Source organism: Scyliorhinus torazame, chromosome X, assembly GCF_047496885.1.
Source record: "Scyliorhinus torazame isolate Kashiwa2021f chromosome X, sScyTor2.1, whole genome shotgun sequence".
Lineage (NCBI taxonomy): Eukaryota > Metazoa > Chordata > Chondrichthyes > Carcharhiniformes > Scyliorhinidae > Scyliorhinus > Scyliorhinus torazame.
In genome coordinates this window covers 17,254,293-17,275,488 of record NC_092738.1, presented here as the reverse complement: position 1 = coordinate 17,275,488, position 21,196 = coordinate 17,254,293, and the positions used below count along the sequence as shown (strand labels likewise).

The 21,196-nt window shown below is 47.5% G+C and overlaps 1 protein-coding gene across 11 annotated transcripts in view; it reads right to left on the bottom strand.

The window, feature by feature from the left end:
* The window catches only part of LOC140405457 (sodium channel protein type 8 subunit alpha-like), a 381,151-nt gene that overhangs the window by 186,329 nt on the left and 173,626 nt on the right, over positions 1 to 21,196 (bottom strand). For all 11 annotated transcript variants that reach the window (XM_072493902.1, XM_072493907.1, XM_072493904.1 and 8 more), the window contains 2 exons: positions 20,164 to 20,227; positions 1,594 to 1,735 (listed from right to left, as the gene is read on the bottom strand). In XM_072493902.1, the coding sequence (XP_072350003.1) occupies positions 1,594 to 1,735; positions 20,164 to 20,227 (206 nt within the window). The remainder of the gene's footprint in view (positions 1 to 1,593; positions 1,736 to 20,163; positions 20,228 to 21,196) is intronic.

Below are 21,196 nucleotides of genomic sequence, written 5' to 3'. Positions count from 1 at the left end.
CTCTCAGAGGGGAGTGAATCTGTGGAATTCTTTACCGCAGAGAGCTGTAGAGGCCGGGTCGTTAAGTATGTTCAAGGCTGAGAGAGACAGATTTTTAATCAGTCAGGGAATCGAGGGTTATGGGGATAAGGCGGGAAAGTGGAGTTGAGGATTATCACATCAGATCAGTCATGATCTCATTGAATGGCGGAGCAGACCCGATGGGCCGAATGGTCGACTTCTGCTCCTACGTCTTATGGGGTGTCTGGTTTACTCGTGCCTATATCTTGTGTTCTTCTGGTGGAACTACAGAACACAACTTTTAAAATGGTAGCGTTGAATATGAAAATCCACGAGAGGCATTTCCTGAAATATGCTCCGTGCAACAAGTAAAAGTGGATGAAGGATCTGCAGTATTGCACAAAAAACATACATTGAAGACAACAGAATTGAGCATCCTGAGATTAGGTGCAGGATGCTGACACATGTCAGATCAATGCAGTCAATCACGTCACAGAAAAAACTGTACAGGGCAAGATTATTAGAGAAAGGCGGATGCAGAAATGTTGACAGATTGTCCAGGGGAATTCTCTGGGGACCTGGGTTCGAATCCCACCATGGCAGATGGTGAAAGTTGAATTCAATAAAATTCTGAAATTCTAAGTCTAATAATGAAATCATTGTTGATTGCTGTAAAAACCCATCTGGTTCACCAATGCCGCTTTAGAGAAGGAAATCTGCCTCCCTTACCTGGTCTGGCCTACATGTGACTCCAGATCCCACAGCTAATGTGGTTGACGCTTAACTGTCCTCTGACGTGGTCAAGCGAGCCACTCAGCTCATGGGCAATTAGGGATGGGCAACAAATGCTGGCCCAGCCGGCGACGCCCACATCTCATGAAAGATTAACAGAAAAACTCCTTCAGATTTCTTCTTTACCAGGGTAAAATAATTGATTCAGCGTTATAACCTGCCTGCTTACCATTCGCTGGGGACTAATGACAATCCCACAATCCTGTGGGAGTATGAGCTTCCCCAATGAGGGGGGAGGAGAAATCGTTAGCAGACTCCCTGTATAAATAAAGCTGACCAGTTTGGAACCAGCAGGAAGGAGTGTGCAGCAAGGGAAGTTGCTGCTGCTGTTATATATATATATATGTTATTGTGAATAAATGTTATTTCTTTGTATCCTTAAAACTCGTGCTGGATTCTTCGTGGCCCTCACAAAATTCAGAAAATACCCTTCCATATCCAACACACTGTTCCCAAAATACGTGTCAAAGCATTTGCAAAGAGAGAACACAACTCGTGTCTACAGAGGACATGCATATCAAAATTTAATTTTCTAACCTTAATAACATGAGTTAGATTTATAATGTGATTCAATGACCATATCGCTGTGTATTTAGGACTAAAACTTGAACCTTGCCCTCAAGAAAAAAAATGATCATCTTGTATACTGACTGCATACCAAAGTTGAGCAAACCAGACAAAAAACAAAGAACAATACAGCACAAGAACAGGCCCTTCGGCCCTCTAAGCCTGTTCTGGTCATGATACCAACTAGACATTTGAACACACAAACTTACTGGGATAAAATGTTTTCTCACTTACCAGTTGGTACAAATTTTCCCAGAAGTCCTGCGTCATGAGTCGAAACAAGGCTAGAAAGGCCCAACCGAACGTATCGAAGCTGGTGTACCCATAGTTAGGATTTCTTCCTGCTTTCATGCACATATACCCTTCAGGACATTGGCTAAAAGAAATGTAACTGGTCAAGTATAGCATTTAGATTGCATGATGGCACATTATGAAAGACTGCATTTTGTATTTATACCATTTTATTAATACGTTTTTGGGTTGGGCCGCACGGTGGCACAGGGCTGCATCACAGCTCCAGTGTCCCAGGTTCAATTCCCACCTTAGATCACTGTCTGTGTGGAGTTTGCACTTTCTCCCCCTGTCTGCGTGGGTTTCCTCGGGGTGTTCCGGTTTCCTCCCACAGTCCAAAGATGTGCAGGTTAGGTGCATTGGACATGCTAGATTAGGTTACAGGGTGGAGAATAGTGCCTGGGTAGGGTGGTCTTTCGAGGGGTCGGTACAAATGCATTTCTTTCTGTACTGTAGGGATTCTATGATCCTTCTATGATTGATGTCAGGAAATAGTTGGGATTGAAGTGCCTTGGGTGCATTTATTCCCGGCTAATTAGTCTCCTTCTAGTGTCAGACAATGAACGAGACTCTCTGGCCTTCCCATGGCGTCTTTCTCGGCGGCAGGAGGCGGCTCACTATTGGCCGGTGACGGGATCTTCCTGTCCTGCCGCTGTCAATGGGATTTGCCATGAATCCACCCCATGCCGCCGGGAAACCCATAGTGGGATTGGAAGATCCTGCCGGCGTCAACAGCCGGAAGATCCCGTGCAACATTTTCCATCCAGGTCGGGGGAGAGTAACTCATTTCAGGCTCTTCGCCAATGCAGCCATCAAGATAAGCACCAGGAGAAACACAAGTTCAACCCTTGCCCAATGGTTCACTGCATCTCTTAGGGATTCATCGTATCACATTGAAAAGTGACTTCTGCCTTGTGCATCCTGTTGGCAAGCTACAGGCTGGAATTCTGGGTACAGGATAACTGTTCGCTCCCTTGATAATGAGATAGCTGACCAATAAGAACCAAATATATGAAATGAATGAAAATGAATTATAAATTAAAGGGCGGAAGATTGTGACCATGCCTTTTCTTCTGTGTTACCATGAGGATAAGAGTCAATCAGAAAATTAAGAAGCATAAACTCAAACATGTAGCAAATCTTTCATTGAATATATTCAGAACTGTTCGTGGTCATGTGAAGCCTGCTTTATAACTGCCCCCAAATACACAGCTTGATGCTTCCCATTAGTCTGTGCCCTTTATTTGATTTGCGACATGAAAAACTCCAACTTTAAATCAAGAATATCATCAGGGCTGCATTTGTCCCAATCTCAGACGACAGAGATGGTGTAAAATTGCAGAGTGAGCAGGTGGGAGAATGTGGCAGTGGCAAGATATGATGGATGACTCCTCGATTGCACACGGAAAATATTTCTCGTCGCGACCTGCATGAATGGTTTTGAAGGTAGACACCCTGCTGAGTGGACCTGCTCGTCAACACATAAAACCATAAGACGTAGGAGCCGAGGTAGGCCTTTCAGGCAAGTCTGTTCTGTCATTCAGTAAAATCACAACTGATCTGATATGATAATCCTCAACTATACTTTACCGCCTGATAGATACATAGATCCATAGAAGATAGGAGCAGGAGGAGGCCTCTTGGCCCTTCGAGCCCGCTCCGCCATTCATCACCATCATGGCTGATCATCCAACTCAATAGCCTAATCCTGCTTTCTCCCCATAGCCTTTGATCCCATTCTCCCCAAGTGCTATATCCAGCCGCCTCTTGAATATATTCAAAGTTTTAGCATCAACTACTTCCTGTGGTAATGAATTCCACAGGCTCACCACTCTGTGTGTGAAGAAATGTCTCCTTATCTCTGTCCGAAATGGTTTACCCTGTATCCTCAGGCTGTGACCCCTGGTTCTGGACACACCCATCATTGGTAACATCTTCCCTGAATCTACCCTGTCCAGTCCTGTTAGAATTTTTAAAGTCTCTATGAGATCCCCCCTCATTCTTCTGAACTCCAGCGAGAACAATCCCAACCTAGTCAATCTCTCCTCATATGACAGTCCCGCCATCCCTGGAATCAGTCTGGTAAACCTTCGCTGCACTCCCTCGAGAGCAAGAACATCCTTCCTCAGAGAAGGAGACCAAAACTGCACACAATACTCCAGGTGTGGCCTCACCAAGGCCCTGTACAATTGCAGCAACACATCCCTGCTTCTATACCCGAAACCTCTCGCAATGAAGGCCAACATACCATTAGCCTTCTTTACCGCCTGCTGCACCTGCATGCTTACCTTCAGCGACTGGTGCACAAGGACACCCAGGTCCCGCTGCACACTCCCCTCTCCCAATTTTCAACCGTTCAGGTAGTAATCTGCCCTGTTTTTGCTTCCAAAATGAATAATCTCACACTTATCCAAATTATACTGCATCTGCCATTGGTTTGTCCACTCGCCCAACCTGTCCAGATCTTGCTGTAGGATCCCTGCATCCTCGTCACAATTCACCCTCCCACCTAACTTGGTATCATCTGCAAACTTTGAGATGTTACATTTTGTTCCCTCATCCAAATCATTAATATATATTGTGAATAGCTGGGGTCCCAGCACCGATCCCTGTGGTACCCCACTGGTTACTGCCTGCCAATTTGAAAAGGACCCATTAATTCCTACTTTTTGTTTCCTCTCTGCCAACCAGTTTTCTATCCACCTCAATACACTTCCCCCAATCCCTTGCGCTTTAATTTTGCAGAATAATCTATTATCCCAATAACCTTTGATTCCCTCACTGATTAAAAATCTGTCTATCTTAGCCTTGAGCATACTTAACGACCCAGCCTCTACAGCTCTCTGCGGTAAAGAATTCCACAGATTCACTCCCCTCTGAGAGAAGAAATTCCTCCCCTTCTCTGTCTTAAATGGGCGACCCCTTACTCTGAAATGATGCCCTCTGGTCCTAGACTCTCCCACAAGGGGAAACATCCTCTCTCCATCGACCCTGTCAAGGCCCCCGAGAATCCTATCGGCACGATTTAAAGGAAAACTTTCTAAGTGTGGTAAGTGAGCAGGAACTACAGTGGGTTTCTCGGTCCAACGAGGCCATCACCGCTGTAAAATGTTGATTGGTCCGCTTAACGAGGCCCCACGGGCTGCACACCACAAATCATTGTCCCGACGTCAGATTCAATCCCACTCAGCTCGCAGCCATGCCACCGAGAAGACCAGCCCCACGATTCGGGGATGCCAATCGGGGCAGATTATTGGACGCGGTCAAGGCCAGACGGGATGCCCTGTTCCCCCGAGTGTCTCGGAGGGTCAGCCACAGGACAGCCAGTGCTGCCCAGGAGGAAGGGGCAGCGGCTGTCAGTTTGAGGATCGTGACCAGGAGGATCGGCACCCAGTGCTGTAACAAGATCACCGTCCTCCACTGGGCCCAACCACCCCCCCCTCGCTCCCCCAACCAGAATGCACCTGGCACTACCCCTGCTCAGCACCATTCTGTGCCCTGGCCTACCCATGTGCAGCAGTGTCGCGCTGGCGCCCCCCTCCCCCCATACTCCCCATTCCCACCCCTGTCGGCCACTGTCGATGTGTCACAGCTGTCATCCCCACCCTCTACCAGTGCAGAGACACACACCTCGGTGGGCAACGGTAGTGGTCAGGCTTCTGGGGCATGTTCTGGTGAGCACCACACAGTTGCTGATGCACATCAGGTGGAGGCAGGAACCCCCAGGCGAGACAGAGATCTGCTGGATCCCAGGAGGCAGCTGGGTCCCAGTCAGATGCTGAGCCTCTGGACCAGGTTTACACGGAGCTGATGTAGACGCTGGGTTGTGGCCGTGAGATTCAGAGGTGGATATCAGCGATACTCCAGCAGATCCATAGCCAAGGGCGGCACGGTAGCACAGTGGTTAGCACTGTTGCTTCACAGCTCCAGGGTCCCAGGTTCGATTCCAGGCTTGGGTCACTGTCTGTGCGGAGTCTGCACGTTCTCCCCGTGTCTGCGTGGGTTTCCTCCGGGTGCTCTGGTTTCCTACCACAAATCCCGAAAGACATGCTGTTCGGTAATTTGGACATGCTGAATTCTCCGTGTACCCAAACAAGCGCCGGAATGTGGCGACTAGGGGCTTTTCACAGTAACTTCATTGCTGTGTTAATGTAAGCCTACTTGTGACAATAAAGATTATTATTATTATGAAATCACGCCCCCTATGTCTCAATAATGTTGTCTCTCATTCTTCTAAACTCCAATGAGGGCAGGCCCAACCTAATCAACCTCTCCTCATAAGAAAATCCCTCCGTACCCGGGATCAACCCAGTGAACCTTCTCTGGATGCCTCCAATGCCTGTATATCTTTCCTGAGATAAGGGGGCCAACATTGCAACCGTGAGTTTTGGCACAATATTGACGTTAAGCATGACATCACAGTGAATCTTCCAATGATAGTTTATGTCCCTTTGGCATATGAACAAAAAGAACCTGCGAATATAAGTCATGGGCATGTAAGGTCCAGAGAACTGAAATTCCATTTAGAATTGAACACCTTGCAACAGTAAAACAATTATGCCTGACACCAAAACTCTTTGGGGAAACAGCAATTGAATGACAAATGAAATACCTAGACACCATTCGAACCACCGTTGGTATTCAGCATGTATGAGATGGACTGCGATGCAGCAAGACCTTTTTGTAAGTTTCTTTGTGGAAAAGCACCAGATGACATGTCACAATCTGACACCCCTGTGCAGAAATAGCTTTCCTTAAAGTTACTGGCTGCGTAAATCACAACACAATATAAGGGTAGCGTGAAAATACATTTTAAAGTGTCAGTGTACGTGAGTGAAGGAAAATTCATAAGTGACTTAATGTGCCACATATAGGCCAGTAGCTGCAACCTTGTAGCCCAGTTGCCAGCACTTGATGTATTATGTTGTTCGTCGAGGTTTGGTTGGATAAGATTCAGGAATAATAGGCAAGTAACATTTGCACCACACAACTTCCAGACAATGACCATCTCCACCAAGAGAGAATCTAACATTCAATGGCATTACCATCACTGAATCCCCACAATCAACATCCTGGGGGTTCAGAAACTGAACTGGACCAGCCATATAAATACTGTGGTTACAAGACTGTGTGTGTGTGTGTGTGTGTGTGTGTGTGTGTGTGGGGGGGGGGGGGGGGGGGGGGGGGGTGGGGCACCTCGATTCCAACCTTGGGTGACTGTGTGGAGTTTGCACGTTCTTCCCGTGCCTGCGTGGGATTCCCCCACAGTTCAAAGATGTACAGGTTAGGTGAATTGACCATGCTAAATTGCCTCCAGGTGCGGTTTCGGGGATAGGATGGGAGAGTGGGCCTTTAAAGGGTGCTCTTTCAGAGGGACAGTGCAGATTCAATGGGCCGAATGGACTCCTTCTGCACTGTAGGAATTCTGTTCTAGCCTATGACAAGAGCAGATCAGAAGCTGGGAATCCTGCGGTGAGTAACTCACCTCCTGACTCCCCAAAGCCTGTCCACCATCTACAAGGCACAAGTCAGGAGTGTGAGGGAATACTCTCCACTTGCCTGGATGAGTGCAGCTCCAACAACACTCAAGAAGCTCAACACCATCCAGGACAAAGCAGCCCCGCTTGATTGGCACCCGATTCACAAACATTCACTCCCTCCACCACCGACGCACAGTAACAGCCGTGTGTACCATCTCCAAGAAGCATTGAAGTAATTCATTCAGGTTCCTTAGACAGCACCTTCCAAACCCATCTCTTACCATCGAGAAGGACAAGAGCAGCAGATACCTGGGAACCTCACCACCTGGAGGTTCCCCTCCGAGTCACTCACCACCCTGACTTGGAAATATATCGGCCGTTCCTTCCCTGTCGCTGGGTCAAAATCCTGGAACTCCCTCCCTAACAGCACTGTGGGTGTACCTACACCACAGGGACTGCAGCGGTTCAAGAAGGCAGCTCACCACCACCTTCTCAAGGGGCAATTAGGGATGGGCAATAAATGCCGGCCTAGCCAGCGACACACACATCCGGTAAAAATGAATTAAAAAAAATACATAATCTCCTGACAAAATTCTGAATGAGAAGAAGTTTTTGCTGATAGAGTGCCTTTAATGTAGAAAAGATATTAAGATTCAGGATGTAGGAGAGAAAACAAAGATGGCAGCTAAATGGTCTGCCGCCAATGGCGAGGGAGGATTGAGGTACTCTCTTGATTCAGAAATTATCACCTTTGATTGGCACATTGCCAGAATCAGTATTACTTAAGATTGGTGAAAGACGGATGCAGCAGACGGGCTGGAGGTTGGCGTAGGGCTTTTGTCAGACCGTGGGTTCTGTGGGAAGGTCTCTAGAACCATAAGGGAATATGTGGAGTTCAATGAGAATGGGATGGTCTCGCCCTCTACTCTGTGGGAGGCGTTGAAGGCGGGGCCGGAACCTGGTTGCTAGAAGGTGGATTCTGCTGAGTTGGAGACTGGTGGCGCCACCTAGTGCCTTGGCGTGGCTAGGTGGTTTAATGGAATTTTCGCACCTCACGAAGGTCAAAACACCGTGAGGTGGTCAACTGAAGGGTTCATAGATCATAGAATTTACAGTGCAGAAGGAGGCCATTCAGCCCATCGAGTCTGCACCGGCCCATGGAAAGATCACCCTATCTAAGGCCACACATCCACCCTATCCCCGTAACCCAGCAACCCCGCCTAACCTTTTTTTTGGACACAAAGGGACAATTTAGCACGGCCTATCCACCTAACCTGCACATCTTTGGACTGTGGGAGGAAACCGGAGCACCCGGAGGAAACCCACGCAGACACGGGGAGAATGTGCAGACTCCGCACAGTGGTGCTATTTTCAGCTCTGGACACTCCACCTTAGGATGGTTATATAGGCCTGCTGCACAAATTCACAAGAACACAACCTGGGATAAGATGATTAAAAACATAGGATCATACAAAATAAGAACAAGAGTAGGCCATTTGACCCCACCACCCAGCATTCAATATGATCGCAACTGATCTTCCACCTCAGCAGCACCTTCCTGTACTGTCTCTATATCCTTTAATTCCCTGAGTATCCAACAAATGTGTTGATGTCTGACATGAATACACTCAACAACAGTCTCCACCGCCCTCTGGGGCAAAGAATTCCAAAGGTGCACAACCTTTTTGAGCGAAGAAATGGCTTCACTCTATTCTGAGACTGTAACTCAGCACGGTAGCATTGGGCAGCACGGTAGCACCGTGGTTAGCACAATTGCTTCACAGCTCCAGGGTCCCGGGTTCGATTCCGGCTTGGGTCACTGTCTGTGCGGAGTCTGCACATCCTCCCCGTGTGTGCGTGGGTTTCCTCCGGGTGCTCCGGTTTCCTCCCACAGTCCAAAGATGTGCAGGTTAGGTGGATTGGCCATGACAAATTGCCCTTAGTGTCCAAAATTGCCCTTAATGTTGGGTGGGGTTACTGGGGTATGGGGATAGGGTGGAGGTGTTGACCTTGGGTAGGGTGCTCTTTCCAAGAGCCGGTGCAGACTCGATGGGCCGAATGGCCTCCTTCTGCACTGCAAATTCTATGATAACTCCTAATTCCAGATTCTGAAGGCCAGGAAAATAACTTCCAGGCTGATTTGAAGTCACCCCTGTCACTTTGGAGCAACCCACAAAACAGCTCAACTCGATTCATCCAAGTAGCTAAGCTTATAGGAGTCAACGCTGACATTTTCCACCATTATTTTGGAGGTTCGGTGGTCTGTTCCGAACGAACCAACTCAATTTAATGTTCCTCAGAGATCTGCATTCAAAGGCAAATTGAATCGATGGGAAATAATCATCAGTGCATGCCTCCTTAAGAAAAACTCTTCAAAAGGTGCTCCGGGACATCACAAAGATACTCCAACTGCCAATAATCTCATAAATTACAGTACGTGCAGCTGCACTGCACATCTGGCACCAGAGGTATTTATTTGGTGCACAGCTTTCAGCATTTTCAGATCACAAACAAGGATACAGCTTTGTCTCCAAGGATGGCTCTGGTGCCACAAGGAATGGTCGTGCTGACCGACCTTGGTTAGTAAACATAGACTAGGTTCAATTCACATTATCCATTATTGCTAATAGTTGCACTTTTAGCAATGGTGAACAAAGCACGGTAGCATTGTGGATAGCACAATTGCTTCACAGCTCCAGGGTCCCAGGTTCGATTCCGGCTTGGGTCACTGTCTGTGCGGAGTCTGCACATCCTCCCCGTGTGTGCGTGGGTTTCCTCCGGGTGCTCCGGTTTCCTCCCACAGTCCAAAGATGTGCAGGTTAGGTGGATTGGCCATGCTAAATTGCCCTTAGTGTCCAAAATTGCCCTTAATGTTGGGTGGGGTTACTGGGGTATGGGGATAGGGTGGAGGTGTTGACCTTGGGCAGGGTGCTCTTTCCAAGTGCTGGCGCAGACTCGATGGGCCAAATGGCCTCCTTCTGCACTGTAAATTCTATGATTCTATGATTCTATGAAAAGAGATTTCATGCACTGAAGTGGCTTGTTACTAACACAACAGCATGAATTCAACCTATGTATGTCAACGAATGGGTGCCAGCCTCGCTGTGAGCACTTGTGGCTCAGTCAGATGTTTGCAGGTTCAAATTGCACTCCAGAGACCTGAGCCCATAATCTATGCTGGCACTGCAGGTACTGAGGGAGTGCTGCACTGTTGGGTGTGCCGTCTTTGGGTCAGTTGGAAACAATGAATTCCAAAGAAGAACAGAGACGTGCTCCCCTCATGTCCTGGCCAATAACTATCCGTCAAACAACACCATTAAAAACAGATTATCGAGACAAACAAAGAACACAGAACAATACAGCACAGGAACAGGCCCTTTGGCCCTCCAAGCCTGTACCGGCCATGATGCCACGCTTTGCCAAAACCCTCAGCACTTTCTAGTGCCGTATCCCTCTATACCCATCCTATCCATGTGTTTGTCAAGATGCCTTTTGAACGCCGTTAATGTATCTGCTTCCACAACCTCCCCTGACAACGCGTTCCAGACACGCACCACCCTCTGCGTAAAAAACCTGCCTCGCACATCTCCTCTAAACTTTGTCCCACGGCCCTTAAACCTATGCCCTCTGGTGACTGACCCCTCCACCCTGGGAAAGAGTGCCTGCCTATCCACTCTATCCATGTCCCTCATAATCTTGTGGACCTCTATCGGGTCACCCCTCAACCTCCGTCTTTCTAATGAAAACATTCCGAGTGTATTCAGCCTCTCCACACAGCTAACACCCTCCAGACCAGGCAACATCCTGGTAAACCTCCTCTGCACCCTCTTCAAAGCCTCCACATCCTTCTGATAGTGTGGCGACCAGAATTGTGCCCAATATTCCAAGTGAGGCCTGATCAAGATTCGATACAACTATAGCATGACTTGCCAGTTTTTATACTCAATGCCCCGCCCAATGAAGGCAAGCATTCCGTTTGCTTCTTGACTACCTTGTCCACTTGTGTTGCCACCTTTATAGATCTGTGGACCTGTATGCCCAGATCTCTGACTTTCTATATTCCTAAGAGTTTTATCATTTACGGTATATTTCCCCTCTATTTTAGACCTACCAAAATGCATTACCTCAAATTTGTCCGGATCAAACTCCATTTGCCATTTCTCTGCCCAAGTCTCCAACCTATCTGTGTCCTGCTGTATCTTCTGACAATCCTCAACACTATCTGCCACTCCACCAACCTTGGTGTCATCCACGAACTTACTAATCAGACCGGCTACATTTTCCTCTAAATTGTTTATGTATACTACAAACAACAGAGGCCCCAGCACAGATCCCTGCGGAACACCATTAGTCACAACCTTCCATTCAGAAAAACACCCTTCTACTGCTACCCTTTGCCTTCTGTGACCGAGCTAGTGCTGTATCCATCTTACCACCTCTGATCCCGTGTGACGTCATCTTTTGTACCAGTGTGCCATGAGGCACCTTGTCAAAGGCTTTACTGAAGTCCATGTAAACAACATCCACCAAGTTAGTGACACATTTTCACATTGCTGCTTGGGGGATTTTGTCTGATGCAAATTGACTGCTGCATTTTCAACAATATTTTACGAATACTTCTTTAGCTGTAAAACATCCTGAGGATGTGAAAATGGCGATTTAAACGTAAGCTTATGTACAGACTGACAACATCCTGGCGCAGGAAGGAGATACATTCTCCCTGTCTTTCTCAGCTCCCAGTGCTTTAGAATCAGTTCAATGAAATGCTAACTTTTTGTGCGCCACAAGAGGTGTGTTAGGGTTAGCATGCAGGTACAGCAAGTAATTAGAAGGCAAATGGAATGCTGTCCTTTATTACAAGGGGAATTGAGTATAAAAGCAGGGAAGTGGGGGGTGGGGGGGGGGGGGGTCTGGCGGAGGGATTGTGGTGTGAGGTGCTGCGGAGGGTAAATGCCTCGACTTTGTGAGCGAGACTGGGGCTGAAGGGAGAGTACAGGGCTCACAAAATCGAGGATGAGCCGGCTGTTCGAGGGGGTGGAAGATGCTTGTGAGCGATGTGGGAGGGTCTCGGCAAACCGTGCTCACATGTTTTGGTCCTGCCCAAAGCTGGAAAGGTTTTGGGGGACAGTGTTCAGCACCATTGCGCGGGGTCTTACATGTGGATATGGAGCCCTGTCCTCTCGAGGCCATATTCGGGGTGTCGGACTGGCTGGAGTTGCAGGCGGGAGGGAGGGGCAGATGTTTTAGCCTTCGCCTCGCAGATTGCTTGTAGGTGGATCTTGTTGGGGTGCAGGTCAGTCTCTCCACCCTGTCCCTCGGCGTGGCGGGGGGACCTGCTATAGTTGTTGACCCTGGAGAAGGTGACCCTTGAGCTGAGGCGGGGGGGGGGGGGGGGGGAGGGGGGGGATGGGGGGGGGGGGGGGGGATGAAGCAGGGGTTCTACAATTGTTGGGGTTTGTTCACCATGCACGTTCAGCAGTTGGCCACCGTCGACTATTGGGGGGGGGGGGGGGGGGGGGTGGGAGAGAGTTTTGAATCTCTGGAACTCTCTCCCCGGAGGCTTAGACATTGAATACATTTAAGGCTGACATGGACAGGTATTTCTTTACATATCTGTTCTTGGGATGTGGGTGTCGTTGGCTAGGTCAGCATTCATTGCCCATCCCTCATTGGTCCCGAGAAGGTCTTGAACCGCTGCAGTCCATGCAGTGTAGGTACACCCACAGTGCAGAAGAGAGTTCCAGGATTTTGACCTCCAACTTTAAAGGAACAGTGACATAGTTCCAAGTTTGGATGGTGAGTGGCTTGGAGGGGAACTTGCAGGTGGTGGTGTTCCCAGGTGTCTGCTGATTTAATTCTTTTTGGTTGTAGAGGGCTGGAAGGATCTTGGCACATTGCTATAGTGCATTGTATGGTTCTATGTTTGTGTAGATGGTACACACGGCTGCCACTGTGTGATGGTGGTGGAGGGAGTGAATGTTTGTGGATGGGGCTCCAGTCAAGCGGGGCTGCTTTGTCCTGGATGGTGTCGAGCTTCTTGAGTGTTGTTGGAGCTGCGCTCACCCAGGCAAGTGGAGAGTATTCCATCACACTCCTGACTTGTGTCTTGTAGGTGACGGACAGGCTTTGGGAAGTCAACATGTGAGTTACTCACCGCAGGATTCTCGGCCTCTGAACGTGCTCCTGTAGCCACAATATCTACGTGGTTGTCCAGGTGGATTTCTGGTCAATGGTGACCTTAGGTTGTTGTTGACGGGGCTTTCAGCCAAGGGGGTATCTTGCTGAAGATGGCAATTGTCTGGCACCTGTGTGGTGCAAATGCTACTTGTCGCATATCAGTCCAACCTTGAATTATAGGCGAATCAAGGGCTAAGGGAAACAGACAATGTGAAAGTTGCCATAGTCCCAGGTGACCATCGGCTGCTCTCCCCTTTAAGAGTGATCTGACTGGTGATGATTGAACCTGAAGGTCACCACACCTGAACATATAACATAGAACATAGAACATTACAGCGCAGTACAGGCCCTTCGGCCCTCGATGTTGCGCCGACCTGTGAAACCACTCTAAAGCCCATCTACACTATTCCCTTATTGTCCATATGTCTATCCAATGACCATTTGAATGTCCTGAGTGTTGGCGAATCCACTACTGTTGCAGGCAGGGCATTCCACGCCCTTACTACTCTCTGAGTAAAGAATCTACCTCAGACATCTGTCTTATATCTATCTCCCCTCAATTTAAAGGTATGTCCCCTCGTGCGAGACATCACCATCTGAGGAAAAAGGCTCTCACTGTCCACCCTATCCAATCCTCTGATCATCTTGTATGCCTCAATTAAGTCACCTCTTAACCTTCTTCTCTCTAACGAAAACAGCCTCAAGTCCCTCAGCCTTTCCTCATAAGATCTTCCCTCCATACCAGGCAACATTCTGGTAAATCTCCTCTGCACCCTTTCCAATGCTTCCACATCCTTCCTATAATGCGGCGACCAGAATTGCACGCAATACTCCAAATGCGGCCGTACCAGAGTGTTGTATAGCTGCAACATGACCTCATGGCTCCTAAACTCAATCCCTCGACCAATAAAAGCTAACACACCGTACGCCTTCTTAACAACCCTCTCAACCTGGGTGGCAAATTTCAGGGATCTATGTACATGGAGGACACCGAGATCTCTCTGCTCATCCACACTGCCAAGAATCTTACCATTAGCCCAGTACTCAGTCTTCCTGTTATTCCTTCCAAAATGAATCACCTCACACTTTCCTGCATTAAACTCCATTTGCCAGCTCTCAGCCCAGCGCTGCAGCTTATCTATGTCCCTCTGTAACTTGTAACATCCTTCCGCACTGTCCACAACTCCACCGACTTTCGTGTCATCTGCAAATTTACTCACCCATCCTTCTACGCCCTCCTCCAGGTCATTTATAAAAATGACAAACAGCAGTGGCCCCAAAACAGATCCTTGTGGTACACCACTAGTAACTGGACTCCAGTCTGAACATTTCCCATCAACCACCACCCTTTGTCTTCTTCCAGCTAGCCAATTTCTGATCCAAACTGCTAAACCACCCTCAATCCCATGCCTCCGTATTTTCTGCAGTAGCCTACCATGGGGAACCTTATCAAACGCTTTACTGAAATCCATATACACCACATCAACTGCTTTACCCTCATCCACCTGTTTGGTCACCTTCTCAAAGAACTCTAGAAGGTTTGTGAGGCACGACCTACCCTTCACAAAACCATGTTGGCTATCTCTAATCAAATTATTCCTTTCCAGATGATTATACATCCTATCTCTTAGAAACCTTTCCAAGATTTTGCCCACAACAGAAGTAAGGCTCACTGGTCTATAGTTACCGGGGTTGTCTCTACTCCCCTTCTTGAACAAGGGGACAACATTTGCTATCCTCCAGTCTTCTGGCACTATTCCTGTAGACAAAGATGACTTAAAGATCAAGGCCAAAGGCTCAGCAATCTCCTCCCTAGCTTCCCAGAGAATCCTAGGATAAATCCCATTCGGCCCAGGTGACTTATCTATTTTCACACTTTCCAGAATTGCTAACACCTCCTCCTTATGAACCTCAAGCCCTTCTAGTCTAGTAGCCTGAATCTCAGTATTCTCCTCGACAACATTGTCTTTTTCCTGTGTGAATACTGCTGAAAAATATTCATTTAGCACCTCTCCTATCTCCTCGGACTCCAAGCACAACTTCCCACTACTGTCCTTGACTGGCCCTACTCTTACCCTAGTCATTCGTTTATTCCTGACATATCTATAGAAAGCTTTAGGGTTATCCTTGATCCTACCTGCCAAAGACTTCTCATGTCCCCTCCTGGCTCTTCTTAGCTCTCTCTTTAGGTCCTTCCTAGCTAACTTGTAACTCTCGAGCGCCCTAACTGAACCTTCATGTCTCATCTTTACATAAGCCTCCTTCTTCCTCTTGACAAGTGTTTCGACTGCTCTAGTAAACCACGGTTCCCTTGCTCGACCACTTCCTCCCTGCCTGACAGGTACATACTTATCAAGGACACGCAGTAGCTGTTCCTTGAACAAGTTCCACATTTCCATTGTGCCCATCCCCTGCAGTTTTCCTCTCCATCCGATGTATCCTAAGCAAGGGACAAGGTTAAGAAGACCTTCATGAATAACGTCAGCCAGTAAAGGAATTGAACCCACACGGTTGGCATTGCTCCGCATCACGAACCAGCTGTCCAGCCAACAAAACTAAACGACTCCCCCAAAGGGATATCGATAGGTTAGATGAGTTGCCAAACATTTGGCAGGTGGAGTATAATGTGGGGAAATGTGAACTTGTCCACTTTGGCAGGAAGAATAGAAAAGCAACGTATTATTTAAATGGAGAGATTGCAGAACTCTGAGTGACAGAGGGATCTGGAAGTCCCTTCCACAATGGGTGCGATTTAACCACCGCATTGCGCCCGGCGCGCCGATTAAAATAGCGGGAAATGTCAAAATCGCAATTCGCGCCAGATGCAAATCAGTTTGCTATCTAACCGGCCCACTCCCAATGGCGAGTTCCGGATGCCGTCCAAATATGGCGAACATATCATTAAACAAAATTTGCATTAATTTCCATCTCATTAGCAAGACTGAAGTTGAATGCCTCCCAGGAATTAACCGGCTCCCCAGTGAGAAATCACACGGGCGTTGTTTAGCCTCCTTTCTAAAAATGTGAAGTTGACGCAATGGCTGCTGAGGGGGACTGAGGAGGGGAGGAGCCATTTACCTTTTTCCGGCATGCAGCTCACGGGCACCGGAGTAGCTGCCCAGTGCCAGGTGGGGAGGGGTGGGGTGGCAGGCAGAATTGATGCCAGGAGAGAGGTGGTAACTTACCCTTGCAGCTCAATGGAGGTCGCTGGTCTTCCGACATTGGGCGCTTGTCCTCCTGGTCATGCTGCCCGCACAGACAGTCCCGTGCTGCAGCCTCCCAGATGGTACTTGTGACCCTGCTGCTGGTCCATCGGCTGCCTCAAGGGAACAGGATGTCCTGTCTCGCACCCAGAGCGTTGAGATGCCTGGCCAAGTCAGCCCAAAGATCTGTGTGCTGCCATGCTTGTGTGTTAACTGGGAGTGAGGGTGGGGGAAGTGTTTAAAAGCAGCTCCCCCTTGTTAGTGGGGAGACATTGAGGCGCGATTCCGGAGAATCAGACGGTGAGACAACCAGTAATGGCGAAAAGTTGGCGGGGGCTAATTTCTGGCAGTAAATGCCGTTAAATACGGGCTGAAATCTCGCCAACGCGGCCATCAAAAAACACCCCTCCCATCGCACCCAAAATGAGACTTCAAAAATGTGTCCATTAAATTGCGCCCGAAAAATCTGTTCTGGACAACAAGCCTATATTTACTTTGAAAATAAAGACTGGGTTCAATGAAGAAACAAAACTTCACTTGATTATGTTTCTCAGAAGTCTAGCTCGCAGAAGTTCTGCTGCTTCATCAAAAATTGCCTCTTGGCAACTTGGAGTTAGGAATTGAATGTCAGAACCCATGGAACAGTGGGAAAAATATAATCTGTGGGAAGATGATCTTCCAGCAAGACTGGGATTTTTTGGCACTGCTGTGGCAGATTTTCCTGTGGCGGATGTGACGAGCCTTGGCATCCGAAGGGATCTTCTGGTCCTGCCAAAGCTTTTGCATGGCTCACCCGTCCAACTGCCAGGGAACCCGCCGCAGGAGGTTGACTTCAGCGGGATTGGAAGATCCTGTCAGTGGGAAGGGCTGGAAAATCCCACTCTTGGTACCAATACGCAATATTGTCAAGGTGAAACAACATATGAACATGTGAATATAAGAATAAGGAGCAGAAGTAGGCCACTCGGCCCCTCGAACCTGCTCCGCCATTCAATAAGATCGTGGCTGATCTGATTGTGACCTCAACCCTACATTCCCGCTGACCCCCCGATAACCTTTCACCCCCTTGTGAATCAAGAATCTATCTACCTCTGCCTTAAAAATAGTCAAAGATTCTGCTTCCACTGCCTTCTGAGGAAGAAAATTCCAGAAACTCACCCCCCTCTGAGAGAAAATAATTCTCCTCAGCTCCATCCGAAATGGGCGACCCCTTATTTTTACAGTAAGCAGTCTTACAACACCAGGTTAAAGTCCAACAGGTTTGTTTCGACTAGCTTTCGGAGCGCTGCTCCTTCCTCAGGTGAATGAAGAGGTATGTTCCAGAAACATATATATCGACAAATTATTTGTAAATTATTTTTATTTTTAAACAGTGACCCCCTTGTTCTAGATTCTCCCACAAGAGGAAACATCCTCTCCACATCCACCCTGTCAACACCCCTCAGGATCTGACATGTTTCAATCAAGTCACCTCTTACTCTTTTAAACTCCAACGGGTACAAACCTAATCTCTCCAACCTTTCCTCATAAGACAACCCGCCCATTCCTGGTTTTAGTCTAATAATCATTCTCTGAACTGCTTCCAATGTATTTACATCTTTCCTTAAATAAGACTTCGTACTGTGCTCACCCCAGTCCAACGCCGGCATCTCCACATCTTAAATAAGACCAACACTGTACATAATACTCCAGATGTGGTCTCATCAATGCCCTGTTCAACTGAATCATAACCTCCCTAATTTTGTAACCAATTGCCCTCACAATAAATTATAACATTCTATTAGCTTTCCTAATGACATGCTGTACCTGTATTCTAGTCTTTTGTGATTCATGCAGTAGATCACCCAGATCCCTCTGCATACTCACCCTTCTCCTTCTTCATTCAATGCCAAGCTATTGTATGATTCAGATAACAAAGTTATCACAAAAATTATCTTGTCTTGCCATAGATAAAGAATAATGATACCTGCATTCTTGCATTGCCTTATCATTCAAGTGCCTCAGCGCACTTCACATAAGGGATTATTTCTTAAATACGAACATGTTCCGCAAACAACAATGAGATTGATCGTTTTGGTTGACGGTGCTGGTTGAGGGAGCCATGTTGACCAGCACAACCCACTGCTCTTCTTCAAATAGTGCCATAGAATTTCCAATATCGGGAGCGGCACGGTGGCACAGTGGTTAGCACTGCTCTCTCACTGTCCCTGTGGAGTTTGCACATTCTCCCCATTTCTGCGTGGGTTTCGCCCCCACAACCCAAAGATGTGCAGTGCAAGGTGGATTGGCCACGCTAAATTGCCCCATTTTGGGGAAATTTGTTTGAAAAGGATATCCAACGTCCACCTAAACCTCTTGAACAAGCAGTCAGAACCTTGGTTTAACATTTCCCCCACTGGCAGCCATGATGAGTAGCTGAAAAGCCTGCTCCGCAACGTCATCCAAAGGTGAGTGAGCTATCAATGGAACCAATCTGGCACATTCATTCACCCCAATTATTGTGAAAACTCATGTCTGTATTCTCATCTCGGTACGACGAGACATCATTGTGCAATTGGAGCAACTTTAAAAAGTGCAATATTAACAGTGGGCCTTTTTCCCTGTTGAACGCAGACATGGGGCTGGATTCGTCATCAGCGGGATTCTCCCCTTCGCTGGCAGCGCACTCACGCCCGCGGATTTCCCGACATTGAGGGGGTGCGCACAATTTATTGCCCATCCCTAGTTTCCCTTGAGAAAGTGTTGGTGAGCTGCTCAGGTCCCTGAGATGTAGTGCTAATCTCATTGGATTTATAATCCAGTGGCTGTGGGAATATGGGTTCAAATCCCACCAAGAAATTCAATTCATAAGATCTGGATTTGACGACCGTGAAACTATCCTTGATTTTGAAAACCTGCCTAAAGGGGAGGAAATCTGCCATCCTTACCCAGTCTGGCCTACATGTGACTCTAATAATCTTAACTATAATAATCTTTATTATTGTCACAAGTAGGCTTACATTAACACTGCAATGAAGTTACTGTGAGAATCCCCTCGTCGCCACATTCCGGCACCTGTTCGGGTCACAGAGGGAGAATTCAGAAGGTCCAATTCACCTAACAGCACGTCTTTCGGGACTTGTGGGAGGAAACCGGAGCACCCGGAGGAAACCCACGCAGACACGGGGAGAACGTGCAGACTCCGCACAGACAGTGACCCAAGCCGGGAATCGAACCTGGGACCCTGGAGCTGTGAAGCAACTGTGCTAACCACTGTGCTACCATGCTGCCCTAAGATACAGTTCCACAGGCACAAGCAGTCAACACTACACGATTCAAATGTCCACTTGAGTATGAGACTGGGGGAGCATGACTGAGGAGTTCCACGCACATTTCAACAGAAGCCACTGGGTAACGATCAGAAAAAGATGCCTTTGGCTGATTTATCCTCTCCCTAGTTTTACATCACGGAAGCCAAATGCATTTCCCCAACAGCTGCCCAGTTATTTGAGGGCAGTTGACACAACACGGGTTAAGCAATCAAACCGTTGCCTTTCTGGTCTCTATAATCAGTTTCACATGAGCTCGTCAAATTCAATTTCAAGAATCATTGACAAATAACATAATTTACAAAGAGGGCGGAGTTCACCAATTAGAGAGCACACAGAACGTACCCGGCATCTGTGCTGTTGCCACAGAGTAATGGATCAACCATTCCTGGCGCCCAATAGAAATTTGCTACAAAAGAAACATAATAATGTTGTAATTAGATTAATGCATTCATAAAATAGTTTATAATAATTAATCTTTCATTTTCCCCAACACAAAATATGTAATTAAAGTTCTGCTACTTCACAATCATATTTTTGACATGTAACAAAACTCAACAAGAAAACCAAACCATAATAATAATCTTTATTATTGTCACAAGTAGGCTTACATTAACACTGCAATGAAGTTACTGTGAAAAGCCCCTAGTCGCCACATTCCGGCGCCTGTTCGGGTCACAGAGGGAGAATTCAGAATGTCCAATTCACCTAACAGCACGTCTTTCGGGACTTGTGGGAGGAAACCGGAGCACCCGGAGGAAACCCACGCAGACACGGGGAGAACGTGCAGACTCCGCACAGACAGTGACCCAAGCCGGGAATCAAACCTGGGATCCTGGAGCTGTGAAGCCACAGTGCTCACCACTGTGCTACCGTGCTGCAAGTTAGATTACACTGCATTCTCAATCTTTTTGGTCAGATTTTGTGTGTCTGCCATTTTGTGTGTTATTTGTCACTTCTTTAAGCCATCATCTTTGGTATTCCACAGAAGCACAGAATTGTTACGATTCATGAGGCTCTTCAGCCCATTGTGTCGGCACCTGCTCTCTGAATGAGCAACTCACCGAGTGTCATTCTCCTGCCTTCTCCCCCTAACCCAGCACATAACAATAATAATCACTTCTTGTCACAAGTGGGCTTCAATGACGTTACTGTGAAAAGCCTCTCGTCGCCACTAAACACCTCCATCAACGATCCTCTCAACCTTATTTTCTCAAAGGAAAACAGTCTCAACGTCTCCAATCCGTCTTTATAACTGAAATTCCTCATCCCTGGAATCATTCTCAGAAATATTTTCTGCACTCGCTCCAACACCTTCACATCCTTCTTAAAGTGTAACGCCAAGAATTAGATGGAATGCTCCAGCAGAGGCCAAACT